The sequence below is a fragment of the Nilaparvata lugens genome, chromosome 3 (genome assembly GCF_014356525.2).
Source record: "Nilaparvata lugens isolate BPH chromosome 3, ASM1435652v1, whole genome shotgun sequence".
Taxonomy (NCBI): Eukaryota; Metazoa; Arthropoda; class Insecta; order Hemiptera; family Delphacidae; genus Nilaparvata; species Nilaparvata lugens.
This window is the reverse complement of record NC_052506.1, coordinates 19,696,831-19,710,231: the sequence shown is the minus strand read 5'-3', so window position 1 is coordinate 19,710,231 and position 13,401 is coordinate 19,696,831. Positions and strand designations below refer to the sequence as shown.

At 34.4% G+C, this 13,401-nt stretch overlaps 1 protein-coding gene across 2 annotated transcripts in view; it reads right to left on the bottom strand.

The window, feature by feature from the left end:
* Window positions 1-13,401, bottom strand: part of LOC111059450 (neuroligin-4, Y-linked) — a 138,045-nt gene that overhangs the window by 42,720 nt on the left and 81,924 nt on the right. For both annotated transcript variants that reach the window (XM_039423218.1, XM_039423219.1), the window contains exon 7: window positions 8,710-9,082. In XM_039423218.1, the coding sequence (XP_039279152.1) occupies window positions 8,710-9,082 (373 nt within the window). The remainder of the gene's footprint in view (window positions 1-8,709; window positions 9,083-13,401) is intronic.

Genomic DNA, 13,401 nt, shown 5'->3' with positions numbered 1-13,401 from the left:
CAGTACAGTTACAGTACATTCATATATACCCTCACGTTATGAGAGACTCACATGTAGGCTTAAGCCTGTGTTTGTGAGGGCCTGGCGTAATTCGCTGAATTTAAAATCGATAAACTGAATTATGAAAATTGATGTTATATTAAATAAATTGAGAAAAATACAGATAAAAAAAAATATATGAGTAAATGTTGATATTATAGGAAGAAAACAAATAATTGACTGCAGAAACAGCCAGTTATAATTAATGACTAAAAGTTAGTAAAACTAAAAGGTAGATGCACTATAACAATGCAATCGAATACCAAGTTATAAAGAATTTTCCAAACTTAAAATGAAAGATGGTGATGACGATGGACAATCCAATCAAAAACATGTGATACCATAACAGTAATCTACACTGGCTACAAAAAAAAAATAATAAGCACTGTAGGACTTGGATTTCGAAGGACCACAGACAAGATCACCAAGTTCCACATTCCCTACCAATATACAGAGAAAAGCACGCGTTCAGACTCCTCTTGGTCACTTATAACAATTAACCACTTCTCAACAAGTCGCTAATACTGGCCTGATCTGTAATTTTGGAAAGTTTTAAGATAGTCAGGTATGTTTCTAAGTATTATGTGTGACAGGTACTGAATATTAGTTGTTGAATATGTTTCATTTAATCTTGGAGTCTGTATATTGTTTATATGTGATGCTCTGGATTAGGATCACTATATTGAATCAATTAACTCGTGGTTAACGGCAGACATTGGCTATGTAGACATTTGAGACTCATGAGCTTTATGTGTGTGTATCTGCCATACGCTAAATAAATAAATAATACGGCAAAAAAATGTTCCAATTATGTGATATAGTTTAATTTTTAATCTATTTGATTTTTTGATTAATTGTCTGTATTACTGTGAGTTGATTATCCATATGAAATGGATGACGCTTGATGCCAAGACAACTGAAACAGTTTGAGATACTAAATTCAGTTGTTACACCATTACCAATCTCAAGGAGACTGGAAATCACAACATTGAGCAGTAGGAGATGAAGCCTCATGATTGGCCGTTAGCTGTTGACGAATCAAGTCACTGGCCGAAACATAATACGCCTACCGTCGAATATGAACATGGAAACCGTTGAACAATAACAAATAACGGATTTCTAGAAAAATAATATAGATAAGATGAGGAAGAATGAAAGAATTACATAATTGAGCCACATCAATGGAACTTGTACCGTTTTTCTTGTTTTATTTGTATTTTCGTGATAGCTAACTAGCTTCATTGTACCGTATGTAGTTATTTCATTCCATCTCACTTATTATATGTGTCATTATTTTCTCTTTTAACTTGTATAATTCCGTTATTCATTGCTGTTCAACGGCTCTCAAGCCCATATTTGGCAAGCTGTTGGTGTGTCTCGTCGTGCAAAGTCAGATTAGTTTTGAGTATGAACTATTAGTCAAAATTGCATTTTTACGAAAATCAGAATATTAAGTGATTTGATCTCACCTCACGTTATTACAGAGAAATACCATTGACTTGGATCAGAGCCATCTCCAGTTAAGACCAGGAAAGGCTTAGCTTGGACTAATAGTGTTACAGAATGGGGGAGTGATCCACATCAACTCAGAACCGTGGATATAGTATAATAGTGATATATTTATTCTTATGTAAAGCTTATCTATTGGGGATTACAGTGACGGTGCGACCGAGTATAATCGTAGCCACAAGGTTCCATCATAGAGAAACTAACTACAGTTTTAGTTCATCTCTGGTTTAAATGACCGGCAACCAACTCACCACCAACACATCCAGACACAATCATTACAAATGTACCTGAACCTAATAGCTAGACCGACAAAGAGATGGTACTTGTACCTGCAATATTATTCAAAATGATGACCGGGACTAATTCCATTGCTGGTATCCCATACATGGAAAGCTAATCCCCGATCATCACGCTCCAATAAGGTCTATTTCCTGATTCTATCAACTCTGGAAGATAACATTGGAGTAATTTGATACAACAATGATGAACCAATAATATCACAAGGGAAAGGACAGATTAGCACCAGCAAGGAGTAGCATACTAATTGATTGAATTCAATATCTAATCGAAGTGGAATCCTGAAGCTGAACGCCTGGAGATACATTGAGAATCAGACTCCAATGATTCTACAGTTCAAAGTGAACAGAGAGGGATCAAATGAGCATTTTCTGTGTCATCCAATTTAATATGATCTCTGCTTATAAGATAATTGATTTAACTGAGTATAAATCCTCAAGAATAATTCTATTATTCAATGAATCCAATGATTCTACTATTCAAATTGAACAGAGAGGGATCAAATGAGCATTTTCTGTGTCATCCAATTTAATATGATCTCTGCTTATAAGATAATTGATTTAACTGAGTATAAATTCTCAAGAATAATTCTACTATTCAATGAATCAAATGATTCTACTATTCAAAGTGAACAGAGAGGGATCAAATGAGCATTTTTTGTGTCATCCAATTTAATATGATCTCTGCTTATAATTGATTTAACTGAGTATAAATCCTCAAGAATAATTCTACTATTCAATGAATCCAATGATTCTACTATTCAAAATTAACAGAGAGGGATCAAATGAGTATTTTCTGTGGCATCCAATTTAATATGATCTCTGCTTATAAGATAATTGATTTAACTGAGTATAAATTCTCAAGAATAATTCTACTATTCAATGAATCAAATGATTCTACTATTCAAAGTGAACAGAGAGGGATCAAATGAGCATTTTTTGTGTCATCCAATTTAATATGATCTCTGCTTATAATTGATTTAACTGAGTATAAATCCTCAAGAATAATTCTACTATTGAATGAATCCAATGATTCTACTATTCAAAATTTACAGAGAGGGATCAAATGAGCATTTTCTGTGGCATCCAATTTGATATGATCTCTGCTTATAAGATAATTGATCCAACTAAGTATGAATCCTCAAGAATAATGATGCTCTTCTCACAATGGAATAACATAAACCAAGTGAACTATTTTCGCGGAATATTGTCAGTAGAGAAAGATTTGACAGTCTCTTCGGGAATCTGTATTGCTGCAAAAATAATAATATTATGATCTACTACGATTAAAAGTAACTTAGATGAAGCTGATACTCAAATTCAAATTCAAATTCAAATTTATTTCTCAAAAAACATACACAATTATAATAATCTAATATTATAACATATAAAAATAATACAAGAAAAATACTATTAAATATATAAAATGATCCCAAAACTGCAGTATATTATTTTTTCATGTCCATCTATGTTTAAGGAGTAGCCTACAAGGTAAAACCTGTGCGTAGACCTAAGTTGCAGTAATATATTTATTCAATATAAACTAAGAAATTGAACCAAAAAAGAACAAAGATTAGTGGAACTTACACACAAATATAAGTTTGTAGATTAAATTAGATAAAAGTTAGTAAAACACAATAATTATTATTCTATGATAAAAAAACAAAACATAAAAACAAGAAACAGTTGGTGCTTAGAAGATTTTTTCTTCAGTTTTATTTGATCTTATCCATTCCTCAATCTCGCAATTTAGTTTTTTGCTCCGGCTTGTATTGGCAACAAAATGAGTAGGAACAAGATTTTTATCCTCTGTGATAAGTAAGTGAATTGTCTTCTACATACATTCAAATCCATCCTCTCTTGATGGAATGTTTCTCTAATAGGACGTAAATTTAAATTCAAGTTTCTTTCACGAAGAAGAAATTTATTTTTATTCTTCTTAATATATATTATCAAATTTTTTATGTACAGCTGTCGAACAGTTAGTACTTTGAATTCATTGAAAAGATCGCTTGTAGGATAAAGTCTGGGTTTGCCTAGAATTGTTTTAATAATATATTTTTGAATTATGAAAAGTTTTTCAAAATGTGTGTTCAAGGCTCCACCCCAAGCTCTTATTCCATATTGTAAGACAGCTTGTGCATAAGAGAAGTAGATTAATCGGGCTATTTTCAAGTTATTTAGTTCTCTAATTTGATGAAATTTATATATTAGAAATTTATTTTTAAACACATGCTGTTTATATGAATATTCCATCTCAGATATGGATCCAACAGTATTCCCAGGTATTTTACTCGGTCCTTTTTTCGAATTTCAGGACAAAAGCAGTGATTTGTTGATTGTTGACAATTGCAGTTTACTTGGTGTATTTTAATACTTTCTATTTCATGAGGTTGTGTTTGGGCATTGGGTGAGAAAGTCATGAATACGCTTTTAGAAGCATTTAAAGTAAGCAGATGCTCATCGAGCCAAGATTGTGCTACTCTTAGACCATTTTCTGCGCTAAGGCGCACGTCCTCCCAGGAATTGCCAGTGAAAGTGAGAGCGGTATCATCAGCAAAGGATACGATTGAGCAGTTCCCAATGTCAACTTTAAGAAAATCATTAATATAAATTTGGAAAAGTATTGGTGATAAAACAGTGCCTTGAGGCAGACCATATTCAGTAAGTTTTTTATTACTTGATAAAGTATACAGCGTAAGTAGTTGATACCGTTCAGTTAGATAACTATTGAATAGTTTGAGAGGTGAGCCTCTGATTCCAAGGTGTTCCATCTTCTCTAATAATCTTGACTGGGATACAGTGTCAAAAGCCTTTGCCAAGTCTAAGAAAGTTGTTAAAGTTTTCTTTTTACTGTTGAAGTTTTCAATTATTCTTTCCAAAAAGTCGGATATTGCATCTTCTGTTGATATGCCACTCTTAAATCCATACTGATTTCTGTTGATAATTCTATGTTTATTCAATGGATTATGTTTAAATGTTTAAATACTGGATTTAACAAGCTACTCCGTCCCTGCTATTCACTGAACTTTGCACGTAGATGAGAGAAAATAATTCTCTAATTCACTCGTATAAATATGTATCATATGTATCACCGTACGCTGTTTAGCTTTCATTCCGCTCCAGCCACGAGCTAGAATGCTCAAGGTGTGAATCGCCACGAGGGAGCAACCTCAGATCCCCGGAGTTGGTCTGCTCGACAACGCAGATTTTAGTAGTGGACCAATCCGTTACCCTCGAATATTGATACCATCCTGTATCAATACAAACATCCATTCATACCCATCATTATTTTATATGATTTGATTTTTTCCAGGCAAATCCATCAAGTTGTATTTCCAGGCAAATGGTGAGCACTACCTGAATCTATACAATGAAATGATTCTCACAGAGAAGCATAAACTATTTTTATCAGAATGTATGATCTATTTTGAATTGTATTTTATAGCCTACGAATTGATAGCAATGAATAACAAAAAGTCAAAGAGTTCAAATTTTCAAACTTTATGAGTGGACATGTATGATCACTGGAGTATGATGAACTTAACGAGTAGACTTCAGCATCATCTCCATTCACAAATAAATTATCATTTTTCCTATTCTCAATCCCTAAATTATTAATTAGAGTCTTATTGAAAGCCTCTAATTCCTCCAATCTCAAGAAAGAGGAACTTCATACGATATTCAAATTGGTGTATTGTATTTTCTTTGGAAGAAGGATTTTTAACAAATATAAAGTTGATTATTATCATTTTAATTGATTAATCAGTTATAGATTGTGGAACCTGCCAGAGTCAATATTGAAACTTAGTCATTGCTTTTCAAAACAGTTAAAAATGGATAATATAACTTTCAACACCTCCCACTCACAGAGCCTTCCAATCAATAACAAAAAATTATGTTCATAAAATTTTCACGAGGTAATAGAAAATTCTAATAATTCCGTCAATCAGCAGTTACATAGTGATTTGAAAAACCCGCAGCTGAAAAACAATAATTCAACCTGTACCGTCAGCCACAGAATGAAAAACAATTAGTCAATACACTGCTGACTGGAAGTTGTTACGTTGTCAAATAGATTTCGTTCGGCTTCCACAAACTGTGGTGTCTGTTAATTGCATTACTGTGTCGCATTGATGAATTCGAATGAGTTCAAATTTGTTTGTCGGCTTAGCGAGTCTTTTCTGCTTTAAATGCCATGGAAAGAGCTGGATTCATTTCATCACTTTGTTATAGCGAGCTTTCAAACGATGCTTTTGATTTCGTGTTTTTTCTGGAAATATCGTTTTCTTAATGAAAGAAACTGTAAAATTCACTCTTCGACTCCTAGAATAAAATTATCATCACGTGATTTATACAGGTATTCTTTTCTCACTTTTGTTATCGTTCAAATTGAAAAAAAAGTAACCATTGTATGAACGAAGAGTTCGCTTCAGCTGCTTTATCAGATTCGAAATAGCATTGTCTCATTCATTTTCTTCCCATTGCAACATCCTACAATCACAAATACACTTTACCATGTGTGCTTCCTTTCAGCTTAAGATGGGAATTACTGTTTTGAAAAGCGACAAAAACGCGATTAGAATCGAAAATTTTTGATCAAAACTCATGTTTGAAAAATGTTTTTTCCTTGTCTACAAATGATTTTGTGAGATCTCTGCTCCTCTACTACCAGGTGAGTAGAGTGAAAAATATGTTCCTGTCCTTGAAGTCTCTTGAGATACATTATATCAAGTAGTGGAGAAAAAGTGGTGGACTTTTCTCTCAGAGTACACTTCCCCTGTGGATAGACTGCTCACTACTGCATTTTCTCGTGAGATATCATCGTAGGAGAGCACATGAGCATGGGTTCAGCAATTGACCCTCAAGCTACATGTCATGTAGTTCAGATTGCTCGTTTCATGTTACAAGTAAGTACAAGATGATTGGTTAGCTCTTAAATCATTCAAAGTTGAAAAGAACGTTGTGGCTTTGTCATTGTGATTAACATTTCCAATACCAATTTAACTTGGTTCTCAATCATTTTTTCATTTTGTAAGTTTTCATTCGCCGTTTGAACGAGGCTCCTAACCTCAATACGCGCCAATAAAAGAAATTCGTATTATAAATTCTACGTATAAAACAAGACTATCATGTTTTCCAATTTTTTTCTCATTCTTTCGTCCTAGTATCCCTCATGTCAACTAGAAGACCAGAAACTTTCTTTCGAATAATCATTATTTTTTCAAAATCAGGTATTTTAGTAGGATCATTACAAGTAGTAATATCCCACTCAAATAATGAGTATGGAAAGATTCAACATTAGACACTATTATTATCATTCATTCCATCTACATGAATCACAATGTGGGAGGATTCAATCAGAGAGTACAGTTCTATGAATCAATCTGAACTATCTTCTCCTTGTGCCCATCCGCTTGCCACAGCTGCATGAAACAATTTCATGGTATTCAGGGAGAACCAGGCACTTGAATTTTCCAGCAATGACGTTCATCTATGCCGATCACTTCCCTCTTCACTACTCTTTCTTGCAATATGAACTGTAGCAAGGCCACTCTAGATGAACATCTAGAGTGACCTTGACTGTTGGAGATCATAACGGTGTGAGTTTTTCATAATATTCCCCAAGTAATGCAACTTTCTCGCTTTCATACTATTCAGCAGCTGTGATAATCCTTCCAAGAATTCAGTATTAGTCACACGATCCACTCATGAAACTCTCAAAATCCTCCTATACAGCCACATCCCATACGCCTCCAATGTTTTAGTTGCAGCTTTTGTCAGTATTCATGATTCAACCTCATATAACAATACAGAAAAAACATAGCAGTGAAACAGTCTATCTTTGATTGGACCCTTTTAGTAACTTTAGTATCAACTATACCCTGTATAATATTATTCCATATTTTCAAATATCTATACTCTGATGTTATGCATTGAAAGGACAGATTCAAGGATTCAAATGTACAAATAACATCACATGTCAACCTAAGCTTATTGTGTGTCCCAAGTAAGTTAGTAGGGCAAACCAATATTAGTGTCCTTCACAAGATCCAAGAGGTTTTGCCCTATACTATAACATCCCATTCATCACCTGGTTGCTTGAAGCCAAACAGAGCCCTTTCTCCTTGTCCCTAGTCTCTCGCAATCCAGTATGATATGCTTGCCAGTCTGTTCAGACTGATCACAAAGCCTACTTTTCTGACTTTCATTTCTGAGTCCAATATTGTGTGGAAATCTTTGCTGAAGTGGTCATGTTCAGTTATCAGAGCAATCAACTGCTTTACCTGACCTCTACCCAACCTCACCAGCCAGGTGGTGAAGATGTAAGAGCTTGCGGTTGCTAGCGGCCATTTGCCAAGTGCTTGTCCAGGCTGAACTTGTCATTGCTGGCGATGTCTGTACTCTATACTTTAGTGAGGTCCACTTCATAATGACAGTGAATAAAGATAGAAGAATAGCGATGCTGATTCTCTGCATTAATTAATCATATTTCTACACTGTCAAAAACATAATTGGCACCGTTGTGGACCTAGAAAAGGATAGTACCACCGGCTTTGTCGAAAGATAGACAAGGATAGCAAAACCAAAGTTGATCAAATACTGTCATTATAACGTGGACCTCACTATATATATTCTGAACTCCAAAGACATGTATTCCTAGAACTGTTTCAATCCCTAATTTTCAATGTACAGTCTCTATGTCCACTATCTCCGCTCATTACCAGGATAATTGTCGTGAAACAACCACGAAAATTGTGAGAGACTCTAAGTACACAAAATCTTGAATTCTATTGATTTAGCAATTAATTTCACAACTCTTAAATTTGATATCAAATTAATATACTTTTTCTCAAAAACTCACCTCAGTATCCGATTTCGCTGGTCTTCCTCGAAACCAAACTCTATGTCATGAGCACTGAAATCCAAATAGCTCTCGGTGGTGGTGGTGCCTATCAATAAGTCTGTGGTGTAGAAATTTTCGGGTGACTCGTTGAGCACGGTGAGCGGGTCGACCTTCATCCAGGGCGCGTAGCTGGAGAGAAAGCGTGGCGGACGTGTGCGGGCCGACAGTAGCGCTTCCAGTGACAAATGCTTGAGGCAGGCGAACAGCTGTTGGTTGCTGAGGGGACAGCCCAGCTGCAGAGCTATCGTCCTCTTCAGCTGGTCTGGTTGTTGGGCCAACGCCCATGGACTCAGCACTGTGCCCGAAAGAAGTATCGCTCGATTGAACAGATCTGTTGCAACACAACAAAAATATGTGTAACTTTATTATAACTAATTTGGTTAATACTGACAGCACAGGAATGATGAATAATAATTGATTAATCGATTAATTATCATTTTCTATTCAATTTATAAATATAAAATAATAATATTATTATTAATTATTAATTAGCACATTTGATTATTGATAGCACAAGATTGCCTCATTTTACTTCACTCTATAATTTTGATGATGTACTTATTCTATGAATGAATAATCAGGCTGAATGATTTCTCCGATGCTTCACATTATGGATAAAATTATTCACTTTATTCTACAATTAGAATGTGGACCAATGGATGTCGACCCCTTCGGATGTGTCATCTTATTCAGGATGTAGACCTATAGGAAATCCTTAAAATTTTGTGGATGGACACAGCATCTTACAACAGAGTACTTCAAGAGCTTGATAACAAGACTAAAATAAAAATGTACACTGTTGAAAATGAAATATCTATAGTGAAGTCAAAGTTATAATGGCAGTATTTGATCAGACTTGATGTTGCTAGCCTTATCAGTTTCCATTCTATTATCAGTTAACAAATTGTTTCATCTCAATTACGAAAATGTATTATTCAATCATTGAAGAGTATTTTTCTTTGATGAATGGAATATTATTGATTATTTAAGATGAGAATCTTCTTCTTCTTCTCCTTCTTCTGGGGTCTATCTGTTAACGAATATTGACAATCATTCTGGCAATGATGATCAATGAAAACAAGAATGGTCAGTTAATATTGAATCAGATATACCGGTATCTATCCTCTATAGAAGGCAGTTGAAAGGCAGAGAATCGGCAACGCTGTTCTCCCAACTTCCTCAACTTTATTGTAACGTGTACTTCACTGTTGACTCAAACGAAGTAAAAGTTGCTGTAATTTGTACTTGAGAACGTGGTTCTGAGTGTTCAACTCAAATTTTCTAGAGCAGCTGTCAACAAGATCATCATTCACACAATGATTTCCAACATTCGTTTGATATTCAAATATCAATAAAACTTGATAGTAAATATTGGTGTAATCGATATGTAGACTTATAGCCTAATCAAATAGTACATCGGACCAAACAATAATTAAGGTAATTGATTTTATTTTTTTAATCGGTCCATTTGGGTATTAGTAAGAGTAATCTATGGTTTCCCACCAAAATTTCTGAAGGCATAACTTTTGGCAGCCTGAAAACCAAGAGATGTTGGTACTTTTTACTTTCCTTGCCCTACTACCATAGGTAAGGAAAGTATTGCTTTCCAAAAAAAATTAAGGTACCCCAATTTCAAGTTTTCTATACGTTTCAAGGTCCCCTGAGTCCTAAAACATGATTTTTGGGTATTGGTCTGTGTGTGTGTATGTGTGTGTGTGTATGTGTGTGTGTGAGTATGTCTGTAAACACGATAACTCCATTCCTAATTAACCGATTGACTTGAAATTTTAAACTTAAGGTTCTTATACCATGAGGACCCGACAATAAGAAATTCAATGAAATTCAATTCAAGATGGCGGAAAAAATGGCGGATAATTACTAAAAAACCATGTTTTTCACGTTTTTCTCGAAAATGGCTCCAACGATTTTCTTCAAATTCATACCATGGATAGCTATTTATAAGCCCTATCAACTGACATGAGTCTCATTTCTGAGAAATTTTCAGGAGCTCCGTAATATTATTGAGAAAAATGGCGGATAATCACTAAAAAACCATGTTTTTCACGGTTTTCTCGAAAACGACTCGAACGATTCTCTTAAATTTCATACCATGGATAGCTATTCATAAGCCCTATCAACTGACATGAGTCTCATTTCTGGGAAAATTTCAGGAGCTTCGTAATATTGTTGAGAAAAATGGCGGATAATCACTAAAAAAACATGTGTTTCACGATTTTCTCAAAAATGACTTGACCGATTTTTTTAAAATTCATATCCTGTATAGTTATTTATCGGCTAATGTAAGACTGGATGCAGTAGGGCATATATATTCATCAAAGCAGGACTGAAATGTTCACCCATCTGCATAAATTGCGATGGGGTAAACTGCGAAAATATGGTGGTGGCAAACCTTAAGAATGAAGATGACCTGTCCCCGGACTCTGGCAACCCTGAAAATGATGATGACAGTGAGGCCGGCAAAGCACCAGAGCACCAGGAGATAAACAACAAACAACCTGGCCCATCCAAACGTCCACAGAGGCAGCAATAATAGGTATGACTTCCTCAAAACTGGAGTAACCACTACAGTAGATTCTATAGTTCTTACTGGAGTAGGGACTATTCACCTAAGAGTGAATTTATAGTCCTGTGAGAGTTGATGCAACGTTGCCAAATCAGCTGATTATAAATAAAAGTACATTCATATTTTATATTTAAACTTTTAAACGTTTGGTGTTTTAAGGTGGAGGGGGGGTGTTGAGGAGGCACTCTGCTGTTTCATCCTCAATAGGACTATTTTTATAAAATCTACTCTAGTGAATACTTTATAATTTTCACACTATAGCACTGTATAACGTGCACTTTTTATTTCCAACAATGACCGTTTTTAGCAATTAGCAGTTGGTCTGAATTCACCCAAAAGAAGTTAGCGCCAAATCATGAGTCTCATAAATTAAATCACCAACCTAAAATATACCTTTTTTGTTCCAACTCTATCATAAGTGATTGTATTGACAACTTAGTGATACTCTAATCACGATAAAAAATACCACATACCACTTTATAAGAAGTGAAAAGGAAAAAGCGATTTTTCGCGATTTTTCGCCAAGTTGAAAAAAAATTAACTATTTTCAATGAGCTATAACTCGCTTCCTATTGAAGATAGAAAAACGATTAGGCAATGAAAATTGTAGAAAATTTAATTTTCTTCAAAAAAGAATACAGCAAAAATATTGATTGAACAATTGGTTCTGGAGAATCGTGAAAAAACTGAAAAAAGTACCAAAATCTCTTGGTTTTCAGGCTGCCAAAAGTTATGCCTTCAGAAATTTTGGTGGGAAACCATAGATTACTTTTACTAATACCCAAATGGACCGATTAAAACAATAAAATCAATTACCTTAATTTTTGTTTGGTCGGGCCGCATTATAATGACTATTTGACTGGGCTATTAACATTGCCTGGAATTTATCAGCTATTCTAATGTTGGATAACTTACTGTAATAATGAAGTTCTATTTTTGAATTAACAAAGAAGGCTTCTCATTTCGACAGTTTGAGCTATCAATAATTTCAAACTGACAGACAGTTTTGTTAAAACAATTTTATTAATATCGTCATTATAATATTATATCAACTTCCAATCATATTCAATAATCAGATCTTGATTATAGCCGACTCAATTGATGCTTCTTATAAACCGGACAGACGACAGAATTCAATGGACAATAATATCATTATCAAATCAATACGATCAAGATCTGCTCGCTCAAATTTGATAGAAGTGAAAAATACATCTCGAATTATCATACCAAACAGTTGATATTTCGAAATGCTTTGATTCCGTTGAGACAGATCAAAGTTTCTATCCTCTATAATTCAATTCCTAACTTTAGAATTGAAGACAATTATATTCAAATTTATCACGTGAATATTTGAATATGGAATGGAAAAAATCAAGAATGATATAAATTGAATAACTGTATACCATACAAGTTTCTCCACCAGAACCTAACTTCTGCTCATCAATTATTTGACTCACACAATGGATAATTTCAAAATAAAAATAAAAATCAACATTGAAGCTGGCAACCATTTGATATTGTTTCTGTTCTCACAAACTCATGTAGAAACTTCTTAAGTGGTCAAAGGGAGAGACAGATAGCAAGTGAAAGAGAGAGAGATTGAATGAGAGGGTGAGTGAGTTCATGCTCTGCGTTCAGTGAAATTGACTCTCAGGAAAGCAGTAAGGTGCATTGAGTTATAGAGCCACCAATTTCATTAGTGGAGCTAATTTGGTACGAATATTGACAATGCTTTGGTGCACACTGCATTGGACATTTCTCAGGGGTTGCAAACCAGAGAAATACTCTACTAGCTAGCTATTGGTCTTCGGTCATTGTTTGCTCCAATACAGGAACCGTACTATGATGATTGTGGAATTTCGTTTGCAATTTCTTGCTCTATCACAACTCTACAAGCATTCTCTCTTCTTATGAACAAATACTGATGATATAACAATATCTAATAATATATTTGAGGAGTTTCTTTCTTAAAAGTAGCCCCCTTATGAAAGTCAGATTAATTTATCATCCTCCTTGAATAAAATCACTGTGATTGTTAATGCATATATGTTAATTCCCGTTAAGCA